At 43.2% G+C, this 23458-nt stretch overlaps 1 protein-coding gene across 8 annotated transcripts; it reads left to right on the forward strand.

The window, feature by feature from the left end:
- The first annotated feature begins 456 nt into the window (after window positions 1-456).
- On the forward strand, window positions 457-22987 carry LOC109898302 (ABI gene family member 3). 8 transcript variants are annotated; one of them, XM_031833872.1, is made up of 15 exons: window positions 457-716; window positions 847-1062; window positions 10098-10268; window positions 14406-14585; window positions 15335-15396; window positions 16019-16117; window positions 16261-16565; window positions 17022-17147; window positions 17472-17603; window positions 18014-18109; window positions 18456-18584; window positions 18764-20588; window positions 21758-21825; window positions 22049-22277; window positions 22445-22987. In XM_031833872.1, the coding sequence occupies exons 2-12, from the start codon at window positions 931-933 to the stop codon at window positions 18928-18930; spliced, it is 1599 nt and encodes a 532-aa protein (XP_031689732.1). In that variant the 5' UTR covers window positions 457-716; window positions 847-930; the 3' UTR covers window positions 18931-20588; window positions 21758-21825; window positions 22049-22277; window positions 22445-22987. The 8 variants fall into 8 exon arrangements, with proteins under 8 accessions (XP_031689732.1, XP_031689731.1, XP_031689729.1 ...); XM_031833871.1 differs by having other exon boundaries at window positions 460-716; window positions 16016-16117; window positions 22049-22301; XM_031833869.1 differs by having other exon boundaries at window positions 460-716; window positions 16016-16117.
- Window positions 22988-23458: the final 471 nt, after the last annotated feature.

The following is a 23458-nucleotide window of genomic DNA, read 5'->3' on the forward strand; positions in this document are numbered from 1 at the left end:
TACTACCATCTGGGCTGCAAGCGTCTGCTCTCTGACCCTGAGGATTATTCTCCTCTACTATGGGGGGATGACTGGGGATATTTGTTTTGATAGTGCTGTTGAAGTATACTTGGCGCAACAGTAAGACCAAAAGTAGCCAAATACTTGAGGTGTGCTTGACACTTGGTGAGATTGTTTTTTGTTGAGTTATTTTGAATAAATCATTTTGTGAAATGTAGAATTGCCTCTACTTCCAATTGATCTAACTCCAAGCTAAAGAAAGAAAGTGTGTTAATAAAGTGTGCTAATGATGTAGGAAAATGTGTCCAAAAACTTCTGCTATTGCCTACCCTATTGGATTTTTGCCTGATAACCAATAGGTGGCACTAGTGCATTAGCCTGGATGCCAATGGGGACGCCTATGATGCTGACAGCTCGAAGCCTATTACTTTTTCTTTTAAGCCATGTTTTACCGTAGGCTAAACTGACATGCATACCTTTAAAAAAAGAAGCTCTATTGTCATTACTCACTGGTTTTAAAGAGATGATTTAGGGATAAATTGCACACATTAGGCCTATTTATTATAAGCACTGATTTTCCGCGGCAGGTTCACGTGAGATGCAACATCAAAGGCTTTATTGCGTTATACACACCATCAGCAGCTACGTCTTGCAAATGTCAAGGCGTTGCAGAAAGAGGAAGATCAAGTGAGCTACACGACACACACAGTCAAGTGGTAAGTAAACCAGCTTCTCTTTTTTTGGTAATGCAAGACGGGAGAATCTCCAGCCCGACTTTTGGTACTGCTTCTGCAAAGTGATGATGTCTCTGCGTGCTGGATTTATAAAGTGATTTTTTTTCTTCAGCTTACAAGTTCCCACAAGTGCCTCACGGAGAGGTTTCAGTCGCCACGGGTTTCCAAAGAAGACAGTTGCGCGCAAAGGGGAATCATGAAGGACCAAAGCTGTACTGATGAAATTACACAAATCTTCCAAGAGGCTCCGTCGGCGAGACGAGCCCTGTTGGACAACTACGACAACCTGATGAAGGTGGCTGAATACTGCGAGAGCAACTACCTGCAGGTGAGATTGGAAGTTTAGTGCAGACATCGCATAGTTAATGTATAACTACGTCAGTGTTAGGACACTGCCTAAGTTATGCCGTAGCTAGTAGACATGCCATAGCCTATCAATTACTTGTACAGTTGAACAAATAGCCCACAGTACCGTTAACTTCACAGCAACGAGAGTAGGCTATTCAAATCTAGGCCCGACATCATGCATCGATCCGTCAAAATAGTGAAAAAGAATGGGTGAATCTTTCACCTCATTCCATAACACAACTGTTATCACACAGCATATCCAATATGAAAAATGATATACATTTCAACATAAGCTATATATCCAAGAGTATGTGAACACCCCTTCAAATGAGTGGAATGCGCATATTTCAGCCACACCCATTGCTGACAGGTGTATAAAATCGAGCACACAGCCATGCAATCCCCATAGACAAACATTGGAAGTAGAATAGCCTCACAAAAGATCTCGGTGACTTTCAACGTGGCACTGTCATTAGATGCATTCTTTCCAACAAGTCAGTTCTGTCAAATTTCTGCCCTGCTAGAGCTGCCCCGGTCAACTGTAAGTGTTGTTATTGTGAAGTGGAAACGTCTAAGAGAAACAATGGCTGTGAAGTGGTAGGCCACACAAGCTCACAGAACGGGATGGCCGAGTGCTGTAGCCCATAGCGCGTAAAAATTGTCTGTCCTCGGTTGCAAACTGCCTCTGGAAGCAACATTAGCACAATAACTGTTTGTCGGGATCTTCATGAAATGGGTTTCCATGGTCAAGCAGCCGCACACAAACCTAAGATCACTATGCACAATGCCAAGCATCAGCTGGAGTGGTGTAAAGCTCACCACTATTGGACTCTTGAGCAGTGGAAACGTGTTCTTTGGAATGATGATTCACGCTTCACCATCTGGCAGTCCGACATACGAATCTGGGTTTGGCGGATGCCAGGACAAAGCTACCGGCACCAATGCATAGTGCCAACTGTCCCCATAGCAGAACCCTTTGAAGAACCCTTTTTGTTTCTAGGTAAAACAACGTAGAACCCGATGCAGAGGGGTTCCTCGAGGAACCTTGAACCAAAAATGTTTCTTCAAAGGGTTTTGCTATGGGGATGGCCGAATAACCTTTTTAGGTTCGAGATAGCACCTTTTTTTCCGAAGCGTGTACACTCTTAGAAGTAAAGGTGCCTGGAAGAACCTTTTGGGTCGCCACACCGGCGGAACCTTTCCAGTTCAAAAAGGTTCCTTGAGGAACCCCTCTGAGAAGGGTCTTCGAGGAACCCCTGTGTAAATGTTCAAACCGGAATCTTTATGTGATGGGAGGGGTTCAACCTTTTTTAATAATAAATACATTGTATATTGTTCCACCATAAATGTGTTGCTACATTGAACCATTCAAGGTTCCTCCAAGAACCCCTCAAATAACCGAAGGTGCAAATATGAACCATTTACTAGCAAAGGTTCCTTGCAAATCCATGGGGTTCCTCGAATCACCACTAATTCTAAGAATATAGGCTACAGCGTGGCCAAAGTGGTTCCTAATTCGGCTTCTTAAATTACTCTTTACGTATTGATCAATGGAGATAATTTTTTGGGCCACCAAGCCAAAACTGTTGCAGTGATATAATTGAAATTGTGATGGTGAGTCAAAAACAATGTTTGATTTCACCAGATTTTAACATTCTGTGATTAACAGCACATGTTCAACTTCATGAAAAATGTTTTCCTATCTCAAGTGGTAAAACAAGTGCCTCTCTTCAGCGTAGTTAAATAATGAAAATAAAATAAAAGTGCCCGATTTAAATGAAAACTGTACAACGGTCCACAGTATGTCAAAGTGTAGGTCTGTGTCTTGTGCTTCCAATGAGTGTTTATGCTATTACTATACTACTATTGTCACGCCCTGACCATAGACAGCCCATGTTTCTCTATGGTGTAGTAGGTCAGGGTGTGACGAGGGGGTGTTCTAGTTTAACATTTCTATGTTGGTGTTTTGGTTTGGTTCCCAATTAGAGGCGGGCTGGTAATCGTTGCCTCTTAACTGGGGATCATATTTAAGTAGCTATTTTTCCCACCTGTGTTTGTGGGATTTTATTTTGTGTTTGTGCATCACCTAGTCACATTTTGTTGTTTGTTTAATTTTTATATATTTTTTTGCTTAAGTTTTAGTTGATAATAAAGATGTGGAACTCTACGTGCGCTGCGCCTTGGTTCAGTTCTTACGACAACCGTGACAACTATATGGCTCTACAGTGGATTTTTTAGCAGTGTTATGGTGCTTTCGTAACCAAGTGGGAAATGGGAATTTACCACATCTGGGAAATATCCACTTGAACGACCCTCCAACTGCTAATTCCTAGTTAAATCTGCCATGAATCCCCCTGTGACAAAGGGAATGGAATCTTGTTGTGTGCAACATGGAGGGACAATTGAATGCAAGATCCACAACAAACTTTCAATTGTTAAAACATTTCTAGCCTGTCTATCTAATGGTAATGAGGTTGAGGTGTTATGCTCGACACGCTCAGTTTTTCACCAGAAAACACGGACTTAAATTAATCACTAATCACGTTAAATAAATAATATTCAGAAATAACTTTGTCAAAGCAAAGTAATAACTAGGGCTTTACAATAATGTTTTAAACTTGGCAGTATTTTTTGGGGGGGGGGGGGTTAGTGGGTTAAAATCTTCCTAGAAGTCACAGAGGGTGGATGGAGGGACATTTTGGCACTTGAGCATTTCTCATTTGTCAAAATAATCCCATCCACCGGACATGTGTTGCATATCAAGGATCTGTTTAAACAGCTTACACATGTGCACCTTGTGCTGGGGACAATAAAATGGCACTCTAAAAAATTTTCACACAAGACAATGCCAGAGATGTCTCAAGTTTTGAGGAAGCGTGCAATTGGCATGCTGACTGCAGGAATCTCCACCAGAGCTGTTGCCAGATAATTTAATGTTAATGAAAAGGAATCTCCAATGTCATTTTAGAGAATTTGGTGCTATGTCCAACTGGCCTCACAACCGCAGACCACGTGTATGGTGTCGTGTAAGTGAGTGGTTTGCTGATGTCAATTTTGTGAACAGAGTGCCCCATGGTGGCAGTGGGTTATGGTATGGGCAGGCATGAGCTACGGACAAAAAACACAATTGCATTTCATCAATGGCAATTTGAATGCACAGAGATACCGTGACGAGAACCTGAGGCCCATTGTCGTGCCATTCATCTCCTCATGTTTCAGCATGATAATACTTGGCCCCATGTCGCAAGGATCTGTTCACAATTCCTGGAAGCTGAAAATGTCCCAGTTCTTCCATGGCCTGCATACTCACCAGACATGTTACCCATTGAGCATGTTTGGGATGCTCTGGATTGACGTCCATGACAGCATGTTCCAGTTTCCGCCAATATCCAGCAACTTCACACAGCCATTGAAGAGGAGTGGAACAACATTCCACAGGCCACAATCAACAGCCTGATTAACTCTATGCGAAGATGTGTCGCACTGCATGAGGGAAATGGTGATCACACCAGATACTGACTGGTTTTCACAGGTATCTGTGATCAACAGATGCATATCTGTATTCCCAGTCATGTGAAATCCATAGATTAGCGCCTAATGAATTTATTTCAATTGACTGATTTCCTTATATGAACTGTAACTCAGTAACATTTTTTCAAATTGTTGCATGCAGCATTTATATTTTTGTTCAGTATACATTAAGAAACATTCCTGTCAAAGAAAGAGGAACAGATGAGTTTACGTAGTCAGAAGTACTCATACTCATCTTGAAAGCTTACTAAAGTGACAAGGAGCATTTCGGTGCTTGTATTGTAATCCAGTGTGCACCCTGGGAGAGTGATGCTGCTAGATTGGGCATTGTCGAGATGAGCAGGAAGAAGTGCACTTCTGGTGAACACCCGTCTCCTTCAAATATTTCAGTGTAAAGAGAGTGTTTCATTGTAAAGAGAAACACAATTGAGTGCATCATAATTGGTTGTGCCTGCGTGTGACGCGTGTCTCTGTCGGGCATTCGAGTCTGAGAGAGAAATGGTGTTCATCTGAGCACAGCAAGTAACACAGGAAGTCTCTGTGCATCTGTGTGTACAGTATATGTAAAGTGAGCATGTACAGTATATGTGAAGTGTAAAGTGAGCGTGTACAGTATATGTAAAGTGAGCGTGTACAGTATATGTGAAGTGTAAAGTGAGCGTGTACAGTATATGTGAAGTGTAAAGTGAGCGTGTACAGTATATGTAAAGTGAGCGTGTACAGTATATGTAAAGTGAGCGTGTACAGTATATGTAAAGTGAGCGTGTACAGTATATGTGAAGTGTAAAGTGAGCGTGTACAGTATATGTAAAGTGAGCGTGTACAGTATATGTGAAGTGTAAAGTGAGCGTGTACAGTATATGTAAAGTGAGCGTGTACAGTATATGTAAAGTGAGCGTGTACAGTATATGTAAAGTGAGCGTGTACAGTATATGTAAAGTGAGCGTGTACAGTATATGTAAAGTGAGCGTGTACAGTATATGTGAAGTGTAAAGTGAGCGTGTACAGTATATGTAAAGTGAGCGTGTACAGTATATGTGAAGTGTAAAGTGAGCGTGTACAGTATATGTAAAGTGAGCGTGTACAGTATATGTGAAGTGTAAAGTGAGCGTGTACAGTATATGTAAGATGAGCGTGTACAGTATATGTGAAGTGAACATGTACAGTATATGTAAAGTGAGTGTGTACAGTATATGTGAAGTGAGCGTGTACAGTATATGTGAAGTGAGCGTGTACAGTATATGTAAAGTGAGTGTGTACAGTGTATGTAAAGTGAACATGTACAGTATATGTAAAGTGAGTGTGTACAGTATATGTGAAGTGAGCGTGTACAGTATATGTGAAGTGAGCGTGTACAGTATATGTAAAGTGAGTGTGTACAGTGTATGTAAAGTGAACATGTACAGTATATGTAAAGTGAGTGTGTACAGTATATGTAAAGTGAGCGTGTACAGTATATGTGAAGTGTAAAGTGAGCGTGTACAGTATATGTGAAGTGTAAAGTGAGCGTGTACAGTATATGTAAAGTGTAAAGTGAGCGTGTACAGTATATGTAAAGTGAGCGTGTACAGTATATGTGAAGTGAACATGTACAGTATATGTAAAGTGAGTGTGTACAGTATATGTAAAGTGAGCGTGTACAGTATATGTGAAGTGTAAAGTGAGCGTGTACAGTATATGTGAAGTGTAAAGTGAGCGTGTACAGTATATGTAAAGTATAAAGTGAGCGTGTACAGTATATGTAAAGTGAGCGTGTACAGTATATGTAAAGTGAGCGTGTACAGTATATGTAAAGTGAGCTTGTACAGTATATGTAAAGTGAGCGTGTACAGTATATGTGAAGTGTAAAGTGAGTGTGTACAGTATATGTGAAGTGTAAAGTGAGCGTGTACAGTATATGTAAAGTGAGTGTGTACAGTATATGTAAAGTGAGCGTGTACAGTATATGTGAAGTGTAAAGTGAGCGTGTACAGTATATGTGAAGTGTAAAGTGAGCGTGTACAGTATATGTAAAGTGTAAAGTGAGCGTGTACAGTATATGTAAAGTGAGCGTGTACAGTATATGTGAAGTGAGCATGTACAGTATATGTGAAGTGTAAAGTGAGTGTGTACAGTATATGTAAAGTGAGCGTGTACAGTATATGTAAAGTGAGTGTGTACAGTATATGTGAAGTGAGCATGTACAGTATATGTGAAGTGTAAAGTGAGTGTGTACAGTATATGTAAAGTGAGCGTGTACAGTATATGTGAAGTGAACATGTACAGTATATGTAAAGTGAGTGTGTACAGTATATGTGAAGTGAGCATGTACAGTATATGTGAAGTGTAAAGTGAGTGTGTACAGTATATGTGAAGTGTAAAGTGAGCGTGTACAGTATATGTGAAGTGTAAAGTTAGCGTGTACAGTATATGTAAAGTGTAAAGTGAGCGTGTACAGTATATGTGAAGTGAGCGTGTACAGTATATGTGAAGTGTAAAGTGAGCGTGTACAGTATATGTAAAGTGAGTGTGTACAGTGTATGTAAAGTGAACATGTACAGTATATGTAAAGTGAGTGTGTACAGTATATGTAAAGTGAGCGTGTACAGTATATGTGAAGTGTAAAGTGAGCGTGTACAGTATATGTGAAGTGTAAAGTGAGCGTGTACAGTATATGTGAAGTGTAAAGTGAGCGTGTACAGTATATGTAAAGTGTAAAGTGAGCGTGTACAGTATATGTGAAGTGTAAAGTGAGCGTGTACTGTATATGTAAAGTGAGTGTGTACAGTATATGTGAAGTGTAAAGTGAGCGTGTACAGTATATGTAAAGTGAGCGTGTACAGTATATGTGAAGTGTAAAGTGAGCGTGTACAGTATATGTGAAGAGTAAAGTGAGCGAGTACAGTATATGTAAAGTGAGCGTTTACAGTATATGTGCCCATTTCTACATGAGTGTGAAGGAGTGCACATGTAAGGGTAGGCTCTACTTCCTCATGCTCTATGGCAGGCGGGAGCAGCCTTTTGTCAACCAAGTTGTTAGGTGATGCTCTAAATACTGTAGGTAGCCTGCTGGAACCTGGACAGTGTTACCCAGTGTTGATTTCTCAGTGTAACCTTTCTAGGGTTGATTCAGGAGTGAAATTAACTCTCGGTGGTGTAAAAGAACCCCAGTGTTGATGTTAAGAACCAGTGTTGAGTGTGAGTCATTATGTGATTTCCCAGCATGCTCTACTGCAGCTAAATTTTGGGGGATTGTCTTTAGTATCTGTGTTTTTGCATTTTCATTTCTTGATTTATTAATCTTGTGCTACACAAAGATAAATAATACAGTTTTCTCAACTACCGGTAATCCAATCACTGTGTTACGGCTTTCTAGGTGTGGTGAAGGAGAGTCGGACCAAACTGCAGCATGTAGATTGCGATCCATGTTTAATCAACAAAACGAAACACGAAATAAACACAAACACTACAAAACAAATAAACGTAACGAAAACCGAAACAGCCAATACTTGTGTCAACTAACACAGCGACAGGAACGAAGACACTAAGGACAATAACCCACGACAAACTCAAAGAATATGGCTGCCTAAATATGGTTCCCAATCAGAGACAACGATAAACACCTGCCTCTGATTGAGAACCACTTCAGACAGCCATAGACATTGCTAGATAACCCCACTAGCTACAATCCCAATACATACACACCAAAACCCCAAGACAAAACACACCACAATACAAAAACCCCATGCCACACCCTGGCCTGACCCAATACATGAAGAAAAACACAAAATACTAGACCAGGGCGTGACACACTGAAGTAGTTGTTCCAGTTTAAAGGGTTTAGGTGGGCTCCTTTATCAATGTTCCTAACCCTGGCAGTCATTCTGAATGCGGGTTGCAGGTGAATAAAAATTCCAACTGTTGGCTGTCCTAACTCTGGCTCGATTCCAATAGGAATTACATAGCACTTTGCAAGCCAGCATAATGTGACTTGCAGGCCTGATGTGGCCTGTAAACCAGAAGGTTCATAACACCACTGTTTTGGGGGTGAAACATGGCCATCAAAGTAAGTCCTGATGATATTCTGAATTGAATGTATTTTCCTAAACAGTTTAACAGTAGGAACTCAGTGAAGTCCACAGGACTGAGAATGAACAAATTTAACAATCATGTCTCTGTCACTAACAAATACAGTCATTACATCGGCTGATGTAAAAAAGGGCTTTATAAATATATTTGATTGATATCACACTGAAATTATTTTGGGGTCATGGCTTAGTGGCTTTGAATGACTTGGCCATCTGTGGGTAGAAGTTTTGTATAAATTTAAGGGGGAAACCTAGTCAGTTGTACAACTGAAATGTGTCATCCGCATTTAACCCAACCCCTCTGAATCACAAAGGTGCAGGGGGCTGCCTTAAACGACATCTTCGGGGCCTAGGGAACAGTGGGTTAACTGCCTTGCTCAGACAGATTTTTACCTTGTCAGCTCAGCGATTCGATCCAGCAGCCTTTCAGTTACTGACCCAACGCTCTACCACTAGGATACTTGCCGCTTCTCAATTTAAGTGGGGGAGGCAGGGTAGACTAGTGGTTAGAGCATTGGACTAGTAACCGAAAGGTTGCAAGTTCAAACCCCTGAGCTGACAAGGCACAAATCTGTCGTTCTGCCCCTGATCAGGCAGTTAACCCACTGTTCCTAGGCCGTCATTGAAAATAAGAATTTGTTCTTAACTGACTTGCCTAGTTAAATAAGTTTAAAAAAAAAGTGGTTTATTTTAATTAAAGTCTGAGCACATCTGCTGCCCTTTCTGAAGTCTTTGTTAAACCGTACAAAAGAGCACGTGGCAATAAAGACTAATAATGTCCAACGCTGAATGACCTTGTCAAGAGATACAGACCTTGTAGTGTAATGGTTAGAAATTCTTTGTGGTGTTATTGTATAACACTAACAGGGTCAGCACTAAGCTCAGTGTTAATTTAACGCTCAAAAGTGTGGAAATGTATAGACACTTTCCCAGTGTTAAACTTAACACTGTCAGCGTTGATTGAAAACCGGAGAAATTGCTGTGTACATTCACCACGAAATGAAATAGAATTGTGAACCCAGCGCTCAGGCTGTTTCTTCCAGGCTAGTAAATAGGTGCTTTCAATGTCTATCTAAAAAAGGGCATTGTGTGTGTATTTTGATATTATGGGAGAATTAGTTCAGGAAGGCATTCTACTGTGTGAGGAGGAAGTGAGAGGTCTTATTGCACTGCTCTTCTCAGACGCGTCAACAGAATCCTATGACATATAACTCTGAAAAATGTAATCTCACATTGTCAATGTCAAAATCAGATGCTATTATTATCATGGTTGTTATGATCCCCAAGTTGTCCCCAACTCTATTGTTTGATATTTGTGACATGAGCATCCTCTTTTCACGACTGTCTCCCCGTGTCTCGCTCTCTGTCTCTCTCTTTCTCTCCCTCTCTCTTTCTTTCTCTCTCTCCCTCCCATTAGGCAGGTGCAGATGCGGTCAAGGCCCTGGAGGAGACTAAGAACTTTACCACCCAGTCTCTGGCCAGTGTGGCCTACCAGATCAGCACCCTGGCCTCCAACGTCCTCAAGCTGCTAGACGCACAGAACTCCCAGCTCAGACACATGGAGTCTTCTGTCAACCTCATCGGACAGGTACATCATCTCCACACTTTTTTGTCACTAGCATGTCTCCATACACACTTGTGGGTTAGGCCCCGATTCAGATTCAGGAAGAGAACACAAGCATGTGGATGTTAGCGGCAGTGGTGGTTGGTGCCGTTTAAGGTAAGGGAGGACACTTTTTTTTAATGAGCATGGACTAATTTCTATTACAGGATATTGGATGACTGTCATTCATATTCCATTCACCCAGCTCAATGTAACATCGATAGGTTTAGGCTACTACACGATACTCAAATTTTCCCTATACGCATCATGAGGTTGCTACAACTTAGCCTATGAATGAGAGTTTACAACGTAGGTGCACACAGGTCGAGAGAAATTTGAATAGTCAAGGTGACAGACATTAATACATTCAATACTGCCTTGCACACCCTTGCCTGCATCTAGCTTCTAACAGTTGCAAACAAGAGTTTCTATAGGACAAATTCAGGAATCTTTATACCCGTTTAGTTCCATTTGCTTCCGTTTACGAAAGGTTTTTCAACAGAATCGGCGGAATTTCTACACCCCTGATCACACGCAAACACCGTTTACTTTCATAGCAGCCACTCACAAACAGCATGATCACTTTTATCTTTGTATAGTCCTTCTCGCATCTACGTAATCTCCTCCTCTCACATTTCCCCTTTACTTGTGGACTTCAGTGCAGAACACATCAACTGTCATCAGAAGCCAAACCTTCTTTTCATAACTGCTAACCGCTAAACACAGCCTAGATCATCGTCACCAAATGTTCATAGTCAACATAGCTACAGTGAGGCAAAAAAGTATTTAGTCAGCCACCAATTGTGCAAGTTCTCCTACTTAAAAAGATGAGTAATTTTCATCATAGGTACACTTCAACTATGACAGACAAAATGAGAAAAAAAATCCAGAAAATCACATTGTAGGATTTTTAATGAATTTATTTGCAAATTATGGTGGAAAATAAGTATTTGGTCAATAACAAAAGTTTATCTCAATACTTTGTTATATACCCTTTGTTGGCAATGACAGAGGTCAAACGTTTTCTGTAAGTCTTCACAATGTTTTCACACACTGTTGCTGGTATTTTGGCCCATTCCTCCATGCAGATCTCCTGTAGAGCAGTGATGTTTTGGAGCTGTTGCTGGGCAACACGGACTTTCAACTCCCTCCAAAGATTTTCTATGGGGTTGAGATCTGGAGACTGGCTAGGCCACTCCAGGACCTTGAAATGCTTCTTACGAAGCCACTCCTTCGTTGCACGGGTGGTGTGTTTGGGATCATTGTCATGCTGAAAGACCCAGCCACGTTTCATCTTCAATGCCCTTGCTGAGGGAAGGAGGTTTTCACTCAAAATCTCACGATACATGGCCCCATTCATTCTTTCCTTTACACTGATCAGTCGTCCTAGTCCCTTTGCAGAAAAACAGCCCCAAAGCATGATGTTTCCACCCCCATGCTTCACAGTAGGTATGGTGTTCTTTGGATGCAACTCAGCATTCTTTGTCCTCCAAACATGACGAGTTGAGTTTTTACCTCTCTAGCAAACTTCAGACGGGCCTGGACATGTACTGGCTTAAGCAGGAGGACACGTCTGGCACTGCAGGATTTGAGTCCCTGGCGGCGTAGTGTGTTACTGATGGTAGGCTTTGTTACTTTGGTCCCAGCTCTCTGCAGGTCATTCACTAGGTCCCCACGTGTGGTTCTGGGATTTATGCTCACCGTTCTTGTGATCATTTTGACCCCACTGGGTGAGATCTTGCGTGGAGCCCCAGATCAAGGGAGATTATCAGTGGTCTTGTATGTCTTCCATTTCCTAATAATTGCTCCCACAGTTGATTTCTTCAAACCAAGCTGCTTACCTATTGCAGATTCAGTCTTCCCAGCCTGGTGCAGGTCTACAATTTTGTTTCTGGTGTCCTTTGACAGCTCTTTGGTCTTGGCCATAGTGGAGTTTGGAGTGTGACTGTTTGAGGTTGTGGACAGGTGTCTTTTATACTGATAACAAGTTCAAACAGGTGCCATTAATACAGGTAACGAGTGGAGGACAGAGGAGCCTCTTAAAGAAGAAGTTACAAGTCTGTGAGAGCCAGAAATCTTGCTTGTTTGTAGGTGACCAAATACTTGTTTTCCACCATAATTAGTAAATAAATTAATTAAAAATCCTACAATGTGATTTTCTGGATTTCTTTTCTCATTTTGTCTGTCATAGTTGAAGTGTACCTATGATGAAAATTACAGGCCTCTCTCATCTTTTTAAGTGGGAGAACTTGCACAATTGGTGGCTGACTAAATACTTTTTTGCCCCACTGTACTAGAACTAACACGTTAGTAAACCCACTACAATCATGCACTACAGTGTACAGTCAGCAGCAAGCAGTTTAGCACTTACACTGGCAAGCCCCGGTTGCGAAACATTTATAAAACCAAAAGCTTATCTTTGGAAGAATTCTTGTGTTGGATAGCCATAGCCAGCTAACTAACATAGCATCCCAATCTGTTTGAGCCAGTTGTTTGGGTAGGCTAAACTAGCAAGCTGCATTTGCTAGCTAAGTAAGTGAAAGTGAAAAGAAAAAAATATTCAATATAGCTAGCTCTAGATTAATTCTGTGATCCTTTGATTGGGTGGACAAGGTGTCAGTTCATGCTGCAAGAGCTCTGATAGGTAGGAGGACGTCCTCCGGAAGTTGTCATGATTACTGTGTAAGTCTATGGAAGGGGGTGAGAACCACGAGCCTCCTAGGTTTTGTATTGAAGTCAATGTACCCAGAGCAGGACGGAAGCCAGCTGTCCTCTGACTACACCATGGTGCCACCCTACAGAGTGTTGTTGAGGCTACCATAGACCTTCATTGCAAAACAGTGTGTTTTAATCAATTATTTGGTGACATGAATATATTTAGCATAGTTTCATTTATTGAAAAAGGATAACTTTTTTGGTGTTTCACTATTTTTATTTTGATCAAATTCACTGAGGAGGATGGTCCTCCCCTTCCTCTTCTCAGGCACCTTCACTAGTTAGCATAAATGTACAGTTAACTTTGCTAAAAAGGAAGATTTGCTTGCTTGAACCCAGGATTTAGAATGAGGAGGCCCATCAGAGTTAGTGACTGGACTGAAGGGGCACAAAAAAAGGACATTTGATTTCATGAGTCACCCTCCGTCCGGGTTGATGCGCTGTTGCACCTAGATCAGCAGGGTTCTCTGAGTGTCAATGGTACCCACTGTGCCAATGTTCTTTATTCCTTTCCCCCTCCCTCTCTTCCTCCTTTTCCTCTAACCCTCCTTATCCTCTACCCTTTTACCTCTCCCTCCACCCCACCATCCCTTCCTCCCCCTCATCTCCTTACACCTGGTGCTCAGCATATGAAAGCTGCAGGGTCTGCCTCTCCGCTGATCTGGGCTGGTTTCCAGGGACTCTTTGGGGACCCTGGCCTTCTACCATGCAGAATAGCTGAATTCTCCATCCCCAGTACACCGCGTGCCCCCCCCCCCAGCTTACTCTCTTACACCAGCACAACTGTCCCCCGCTGCCCCCCCATCCACCTCTCTGTAGCCCCACTGTTCCCCGCTGCACCCCCTCCCCTCCCCCTCTCTGTAGCCCACTGTCCCCAAAAGCTGGCACAGACCCCAGGCATTCCTGCATGCTCATTATCATACGGAACCAGGTCACCTGAGGAGGGGGTTGGGGGTGGAGGGGTGAGTGGGTTGAGGGGCTACAGGGTGAAAATTGACCTTCAACACAGAGCATCATTGGGGCTGGGATGGAATGAAAGACCCCAATGTTCTCTGTTCTGAGCGTTCCTTCCTGCAAACCTCTGATTGATGTCCTCCATTGTCTGCTGGCACCCGTGAAGGGTCCCTAACAACTGTATACTAAATGATAGGGCTCACTTGAAAGAGGGTTTGAGAATATTACCACTTTCGTTTATGAGCTATATTGAGCCAATGATGTTGCCAGAGAAAGGGTACCACGCTATTCCATCCTGTATAGTTTATTTTGTATTTTGGAAAAATGTACAATTTACCAGAGGGAAGGAATTAAGAACATGTTTATCTGTAGTTAAACAATTTTTTAATATATTTTTTAAAGTGTTATTGGTTCATACCCTGACGGCAACATCCTCTGCCTCTTGTCTTGCAGACAGTGGACATGCACAGAGAGAAGGTGGCCCGGAGAGAGATCGGTGCTTTCACCACAGCCAAGAGGGTTCCTCGCAGTCACAAAATAATCCCCCCGGCAACAGGCAAGGAGCCCAAACCCAAGTACACCCGTAGTCCCATCGCCTACTCTGACCTGGACACACTGGGACATGGCATGAAGGTGAGACTGAGTTTTCAAGTTCAAGTGCAATTACTCACATGTTTTACGTAACATTCCCATGACATTAAAAAGGCCAAAGGCGCAAATACTTTCCCTGCACGTGTCTTACTATACAGCTACAGAACTGTACACTACTGTATGTTGCAATCAATATTCAATAGTAATGCTGGAAATTACTGATGTGGAAATGTCATTTCTCTTTGGTGAAAACGGCTTTTTAAAACCTGGGTTGTGTCACCAGGGGTACTGTGGTTGGAGTCCAAAGGCTCCGTAGTTTTCCTTAGCTCTCAAGACAAGCCGTTTAAGATGCAACCAGGCAGCAGCCATGATTTTTGTTTTTACCACCCTGCCTCTCGTCTACACCACATCCAGTTAGAGAGGAGCAGCTTGTTGCGTAAGGCTGACCTCGATTAGCGCACGCACACACACACACACACACACACACACACACACACACACACACACACACACACACACACACACACACACACACACACACACACACACACACACACACACACACACAAAGAACAAGCAGCCAGCCACTGTGCACCGTGGGAAAATGGCTAGACACACTAATTAGTGCTGCCAAGGCTCAGCCGCTTCATTGATGCTCCAACACAATTCGCTCATCTACAACACACACACACACACACACATAAACGACCTCTTCCTTTTCACTCTGCTCTCCCTTTGTCTCTCTCTTTCTCTCTCTCTATCTATCGCTCTGTCTCACCGCATCCCCACAGGATTCTGGTAAGCTGATGGGGAAAGCAGGGTCATCAAAACGCAAACATGGCGGCACAATCAGGTATGATGCTGACACAGCTGACTCCATGTGATTGCTCTGCTCTCACACTACCAGTCGAACTGTAACTGTTTCACTTCCTGTAAAAGTCCTTCGGGCAGGAAGCCTAGTTTCCGCACATCCTCTGTGCTCAGTGGTCCATGAAAACCCCTTGTTCAACTTTTATTCGAGACCAGAAACATCAGCAAAAGAAATGTTTAAAATAATTTGTGTGAGCTTGTGGGTAGGATTGGGGAATGTATTCATGGCTAAAACCACACCTCCTGTCCAGTCATGTTTGTTGTGTTCATTCAGTCGGGGGTTGAATGACATTCAGCCAGAGGGAGATTTACTGTGGACAGGAGAGAGCGATTACAGAGCTTTCACACTGTGATTATGCCAAGAACAAACCAGGAAGTATAGAAATCAAATGTGCGGGTGTCATTTGCCACCGAGTAGCATATTTAAACTGTTTCGCGAGAGAAGAGAACAACGTCTCACTGTCATTGTGCGCGAGTGCGATTTGAAGCTTTCTGCATGTTTCTCACTATTTATGAGTTGATAGAGCTGGTCTGTGTGATGTCCAAGTGTCAGCATTTGTGATAATGCTATGTGACGCTTAGGGCTGTGTGTGTGTTTTCAGCAGGAGCACTTCCAGAGCACCCCCAGAGCCTGTCCAGTGTCCCATAGCCCCCTCTCTGTCTCGAGGGGCGTCCCTCACCTCTCTCAATGATCGCTCCATTGGGTAAAAAACACTTACTGGAAACACAGTTTTACTCTACACATGTAAGCTTTGACACTTACTACCAAACACTGTAGAATATCTCCAACCAGACGTGGAAATATACCTCTAGCTCACTTTGACGTTGCCCTCCCCTCCTGTAACAGGTCCAGCTTCGGCAAGGCCGTGCCTCCCCCCGTGGTCCCCAGCTGGCCCGCGTCACCTGACTCTGACATCATCACCACCCTGCTGGAGGAGGCCCCGCCCCCACCACCGCCCCTGTCTCTGATGGAGGATGGTGACGCCGCCATGACAGCTGCGGCCCCTCTTCCTCCTCCTCCCATGGCGCCTCCTGCCTCCTCTCTGGATGTCCCTCCTCTGGCCCCCACCACCACAACCAGCACCCCTGAACCTGCCCATACCAGCCTAGCCTGCATCCCCCCTCCCCCTGCCCCACCCCCACTGGAGACTGGTAAGTGTCTGTATCACACTTTATTATCAATTTTCATACATTTCTACAAACTATTTGTAACTAGCGTACATACTGTTAAACGTATTGTATAAGTAACTAAAGTACATTAACATGTCTTAAACTGAATATCACACTCAATATCAAACATCCTGGCGGGAAATATCGCTTGTTTTTTTTGTGTTTCCCACACTGTGAGACAGCTTTAGCACACCGCACAAGCACAGTGTAGGAGAGGAAATGAGAACACGTTGTGTGCAGACAGACACCCAGAGAAATGCTCATGCTGACACATCTAGAGGCAGGAAACCAGGAACTGTGATACTTGTGCCTGTACTGTGATACTAAGAAATAGATCCTTTTTTTTCTTCCCCTTAGTTGCATGATTGTGTTACACAGTATGAAACGCTGAATATCAACTTAAGCAGATATTCTTCAATGAATATTCTCTTTTCTCAGTGGCTGAAGAGAACGGCTTCCCGCCCCCAATGCCACCACCATCTGACGAGCCTCTCCCGCCACCAGCCAGTGAGGGCCTGGAGCTCCCTGACCCGCCCCCTCCACCGAGTGATGAAGTGGATGAAGGTGAAAGGAGCGGAATCTGTCACACTCTACTTTTAATGGTCTTTCAACAAGTGGTTTTGAAAGGACTGTTGAATGAGACCTCGCATCCATTTCTAATGCCGTAAAGGATCTGATTTGTTGAAATGTTGTTTATCTGTTTGTTTAGTTTAGCTGTCTGTCTGGGGTTTGTCTGTTTGTCTGTCTATCTATGCAGAGCATGCTCGCTGATGCTGATCTTTGGTGTTTTCCTGTCCTTATCTCTGTTATTAGACTTTCTCTCTCTCTGTGTCTGTTTGTCTGCTTCTTCTTGACCTTTGACCTGTGACCTGTCTCTCTCCGGCTCAGCTCTGCAGCCCAGGCGGCCTCGTGTACGTCGTCACCCCCCCAGCTCGCGCTCCATGTCCCTCAGGGTCCGCACGGGCCCTAGCTCTCGCTCGCTCTACACTCGCTCGCTCTTCCTGCCAACCATCCAATCACGTAAGGCCACTTTGGCAACCCCCCCCCCCCCCCCCCCCCCCCATTCCAGGTCCTGCCCCCTGGCCTCCTGACTTAGTATTACTATACCAATCATTAGTTCGTGAGGAGCTGAACATGGCTAATGCAAAACTGGTTTAATATTGCACCACCGTTGTCTAGGTTTATGATGCATGATGAAAGTTCAAGCCTTGCTTAAGCAATAGTGTTAGCTTAGTGCCGGCGTTAGCATTTGGGCCGTCATTGTAACTAACTATTTGTTTTTAACTGACTTGCCTGGCTATATAAAGGTTCAACCAGTAAATAGATTTCAATAAATGTGGAGTCCCCTCTGAAGACCCATTTTGGTTGATCTGATGTTACCTTTCTCCGTCACCCATTCCTACCTCTCCCTCTTTGACCTCGCCGCTCAGTCATGATCCCTCCTCCCCCTTCATACCCTCCTCCTCTCGCCCCTCCCGTGTCGCTGAGCCCCCTGTCCAGCCTGCCCGCCCGCCTTGATCACCTGGGTAAGTGGAGACTGTGTGAGACCTCAATACACCTTCCAGGCCACTGGGGGGGGGGGACTTCTGTCCAAATTACTGCATCACTGCTGCTGCTGTTGCTGCTATTGCTGTTGAGTCTACTGTGTTGGAACGTAAAGCCATGGACAGATCCTGTCCTCTAGAAGTGCGCCAGACACTGGGTTGGTAACGTCTTTGTTTTGGCTTTTCAATGTAACAGATAACCCATTATGTGGAGAAAATAGTTTCAAAGAAGCTAGGTACTGTAAATGGATTGAAACAGTCCTCGGGAACAAGTTATACACTGTAGTTATCAGTTTGGGTTTATATGCCTTTTTCCCCAATCCTGTAGATCTGGTGATCCCAGCCCCGCCTCCTCCACCTTTTACCGACAGTGTGGGTGGCTTTGATGACGTCATGCCACCCCTACCTCCCCCTGCTGATTATGACACGACTGGCCCTACAGACTTTTTAGAGAAAGGTATTATAGTTCTCCATGCATATTCACTAATGGATAAATTACTAAATGCTGCCATGGCCCAAATTGCATGCATACTTCTACAGTACTTATTCAATGTCTGACCAAGTAATACTATTCAAATTTGGCCTGTTTTTCTGTGGTGTCTTGGTTGTCTCATTGCAATTCACTTTCCCTCCCAGTGGTGGCTCTGTACAGCTACAACTCAGGGAAGCCTGGCGACCTGATGTTCCAGGAGGGAGAAGTCATCTACCTGATCAAGAGGAATGAAGACGGCTGGTGTGAGGGAACGCTCAACGGAGTAGAGGGATTCTTCCCTGGGAACTACGTAGATTCCTTCACCAACTAAGATATTAGACCACTTAAAGGTAGACTCAGCGATATAACGTATATGCAGAAAGTAAACAGCACAGTGGGTCAATTTCCGCGACAACTAAGAGTTTTGAAGCCCGAGGCTCAACTTGTCCTCTGTTTTGGTCTTGTGGCTACCATGTTGTAAAAGCGTGAAGTGCACCCGTGCACGTGCGCAGATACCGTGTGTGACCGTGTGAGAGCGGAGTCGTGCATCTCGGCTTATCGCAATATCTGCGGTGCTGCTCGTGGCAATGTCATTTCGCTTAGTCTACCTTTTTAATATGAAGAGTGAAAGTCGGCTCTGTCCACAAACAACCCCTAACCCTAAACCCTAGGTCTACCTAGGCACTTTATGTTGATCAGGAAGAATTGAACGGGTGTAAACATACATACTCACATCATTGGTATAAGAAATAACTATTGTAGCTTTATCTGTCCCTTTGATAGGCCAGGTGGAATTTCAATCATATTGCCTGTCAGGTATAGAGTTTCGGGCTAGTGGTTGTTGAGTTGTTTCTTGACGGGGCCGTGGTCAACTGTAGAAAGACCTCTACTGACCCCTACTGGTCATAGTAATATGAACGGAAAATAAGGCAATATTTCCACTTGGAATGATGACAGGACTCTGAAATATAGCCACTATATGGCGCGATGGGCTAGTTATATATTACCAAGAGGGTCACTAGGTAGGACGACTTAATACCTGCTATCTTTCAACCAAGACTAGATCAAATATAAAAAGTCAGCTTGCTTATTAACCATTGAAGGTAGTGAATACTTGGGAAATGCTTTGCAAGTTATACAATAGCTCTATGTCCCGTTCAGTATTGTTTTACAAGTACTGTAGTACCAGTACATGAGCTACTGTTGTGCTCAGTAGGACAAGCCCTAAACGCTGTATAATGATGTGGTAAAGTTGCTTCCGTTTTTTTGTCAATGTGACCAGCCACTGTTTGCTGCTGCAGTTTTTGGCTCTGCAGGATGATATTGGTGACTTAATTAGACTTGCACTAATATATTTTGTAATATTCAAACTCAGATGAAATAATATATGGATTATAGAGACAATTCTCGGAGAAAATATGTGTAGGAATTCTGTTACGAGGTGAAAATATTTGACTGGCAGTGAGGTCATATGAGATTGAGAAATGTAAAAGTGATTTTAAACTTGTTAATGTGGTCAGTTAGTTTCATTTTTGATGTTTAGTGTATCCTTTGAGGTTGAACAATGTTTCATTTTACATGTCTGTCAATAAAATGCGTAGCTTTTCCAAATCAAATTTCCTCAAGTTCTCATGCTTAATCTAGAGACCAACTATAGAACAAAAGACTACTACTGCGTGTGCCATGAAGAGCGTTAAGAGGAGTAACAAACTAAGTCCATGTCATTTTGTTGTCTTATTCTAATGCTAAAACAACATGATACAGTAACATTGTGCCTTTAAACAGAAACGGATTGCTATAAACCTGTTACCTTAACCCTCAGTTCAATAGCACACCCGTTGTCAGATAAGACACACAGACATTACAGTACACATACACTCAGGTCTTCTATATTCACACACACACACACACACAGTACCCATAGGTTCAGGTCCTTATTGATTTCCGTTGAATTCCCAGGTTCACTGAAAGCGGCCTGCTGGCTTTAAGGTAAGATAAAGTTCATTTGGATTTATATATTTACACACAGTATAATATGACTATAGGTCAACAGAATGTTGTTGGCATGAATGTGGGACACATATCTACTCGGACAGACTGAATTGAATAGGTTCTTCTTGGTGTTGACTTATTTATGTTGTACACACTGACTGTGCGGTTAGTTATGCTATTCTTTGGAAACTTGTTCTTTCACTCCACTTCCACTTGTGTTTTTTTGATCCACTTGTGATTTTATCCACCTGTGGACTTATTAACATGATATACTATCACCTGTGAGTGCCTCTCGATCAAGCCACAGACGGCCATAAACAACCTATTTATATAAACACACCACAGCTTTACAGTAGAATGCCGATTCTACCTGTGTCTTGATACTGACCAATTCAAATTGAGGGTGACAGAAGTTTACATGACCTTTTCGCTGCAACGCTCTTTCTTTTAAAGTGCAACTAGTCTCTGGTAGCTGACATTTGGTTCTGAGTGTGGCAAAGGTACTGTTTCCTGAGTCATGTTTATGACCGTTGTGGAAAAACATGATTTCACAAGTGAAGTCACTTCACTCAGATGAAGTTTTACGTGTGTCCAGAGTTTCAAGTTCCCTGGTGTCCACATCACCAACAAGCTATCATGGTCCAAACACACCAAGACAGTCGTGAAGAGGGGACGACAACACTGTACCCCCGCACATTTCTTTAACACTTTTTTTGAGGGTTACTACATGATTCCATGTGTTATTTCATAGTTTTGATGTCTTCACTATTATTCTGCAATGTAGAAAATAGTCAAAATAAAGAAAAACTCTTGAAGTGAGTAGGTGTGTATATGTATTTTTTTATTCTGGTTTTTCAGGGGGTGCTACAGCACCCTCAGCACCCCTACTTCCCGAGGCTATGCCTGTTTCAAGTCCACTATCATCCCCGTGCCCAAGAATGAGAAATGAACTGAACTGAATGACTATCGACCCTTAGCCCTCACCTCCGTCACCATGAAGTGCTTCGAGAGGCTATTCAAAGACCACATCACCTCCTCCCTCCCAGACACACTCGACCCTGTCCAATTTGCCTACCGCCCCGACGTCTACGGACGAACACCGTTGATTATTCGATTGGGAGGACGAAAAGGGATGTCAAACTATGGTGTTGTGCTTGTTCTTGCAGGTTTCAACTGAGGTGTGCGGGTGTTAACGTCACAAGATGCCGATACAAGAGTCTTTTTACTTTTTAGAGTAAGAGTCCCATTCCTGTCCACATTCATATCAGTCTAGGCACACACACACACACACACACACACACACACACACACACACACACACACACACACACACACACACACACACACACACACACACCCAAACCCAACACTAACCGAAATGGACTTTGCCTGTGTCCGGTCATGTGCTCCTACAGCGATGAGAAATTCCACAAACCAATTACATGATCTTCCCTTAGAATCTTCATCCCGATGATCACATTTGGCATCACCATCATCTGCTGCACAGCCTTCTGTAAGGCCTTCCACCGGGCCCGCCAGGAGCGACTGGACCGGGAGGAGAGACGAGACAGGCCCTCCATCTACGTCATTCCCTTCCCCGCAGTATCTTATGACAGCGAAGACATCCACAGGCCTCCTCGCTACAGCACCTCAGAGTTCTCCAGCCCACCTCCGGCCTACAATGAGGTATTAGTCCATCCTAAACACGAGGTACAAATTGTACTGTTCAATAGGGTTCACAACTTTACAATACATTTTTATTCACACTTTTTGGGGTAAAACACTGTACTGTATTGTAAGTGTTTTTTAATCTCAATGCTTCTAGTCTATTCATCCAATCTCATTTTGTCTAGGTGGAGATGAAGCCAGACTTTATCCACCCAGAGCTTCCTCCAGCCTACTCGGAGGTCTCCAACGCGCCTGTTTTCGCCCTGCAACCTTACTCGGCGTCTCCTGAACCCCACTCCCAACCATAGGACCGTACCAGTTTAGGAAGCCTGCGAGGGGGAGGCCTGAAGCCACCGACTAAGGGATAAATGACACAGAATATGGCACATACTGTATGTGGAGTGGGGATTCTGAAGCTGGATATGTACATGTATACCACAGAGACTTGGTCCTTGGGATTGTTCAATGGGGACGTGAGGTGGAAAGTTTGGAGACCATAAGGAAAAGCAAGTGTTTGGACATCTATGAAAGTGTGTAACTGTAAAGCAGAAGTTGGGGACAAGAGATTGAATGGGGTTGCGTAGTAGCTACAGCTACCAATCTGTACATACCAGTGTGTAAATATTAATACATCTTTCAAATTAAATTTTTCAAGGTATTACTTTTTCAAGGTGCCATGGAACTTGTTGTGTAATATGGTAAATAAAGTCTGTTTTCGTTACCAAAGATTCAATCTGTCCTACATTGATCATGTCTGATGCTGTAACACATCACCCGTGCTCTTTGGCCAGATAGGTTACATAATAGCCCTACCCAGGAAGCTGTTCTGTAAAACACTGGTAAGATATTGAATAGACAAACCTGTCTTCAGGACAGGTGTCAGTGCAAAGTTACTCACTCATCACGAATCTCATAGCAAAAGGTCTGAATACTTATGTAAATAAGGTATTTCTGTTTTTTTTTCTCATTTTTAATACATTTGCAAACATTTCTAAAAACCTGTTTTCACTTTTGTCATCATGGAGTATTGTGTGTAGATTGAAGAGGACATTATGTTTTATTTCATCCATGTTAGAATAAGGCTGTAACGTAACAAACTGTGGAAAAAGTCAAGGGGTCTGAATAGTTTCCGAAGGCACACTAACACTTGTCGTGAATGTTTAAGTGATTTTAATGGCATGGGAGTTCAATGTCCAGGT

This window comes from Oncorhynchus kisutch, linkage group LG10 (genome assembly GCF_002021735.2).
Source record: "Oncorhynchus kisutch isolate 150728-3 linkage group LG10, Okis_V2, whole genome shotgun sequence".
In the NCBI taxonomy this organism is placed as follows: domain Eukaryota; kingdom Metazoa; phylum Chordata; class Actinopteri; order Salmoniformes; family Salmonidae; genus Oncorhynchus; species Oncorhynchus kisutch.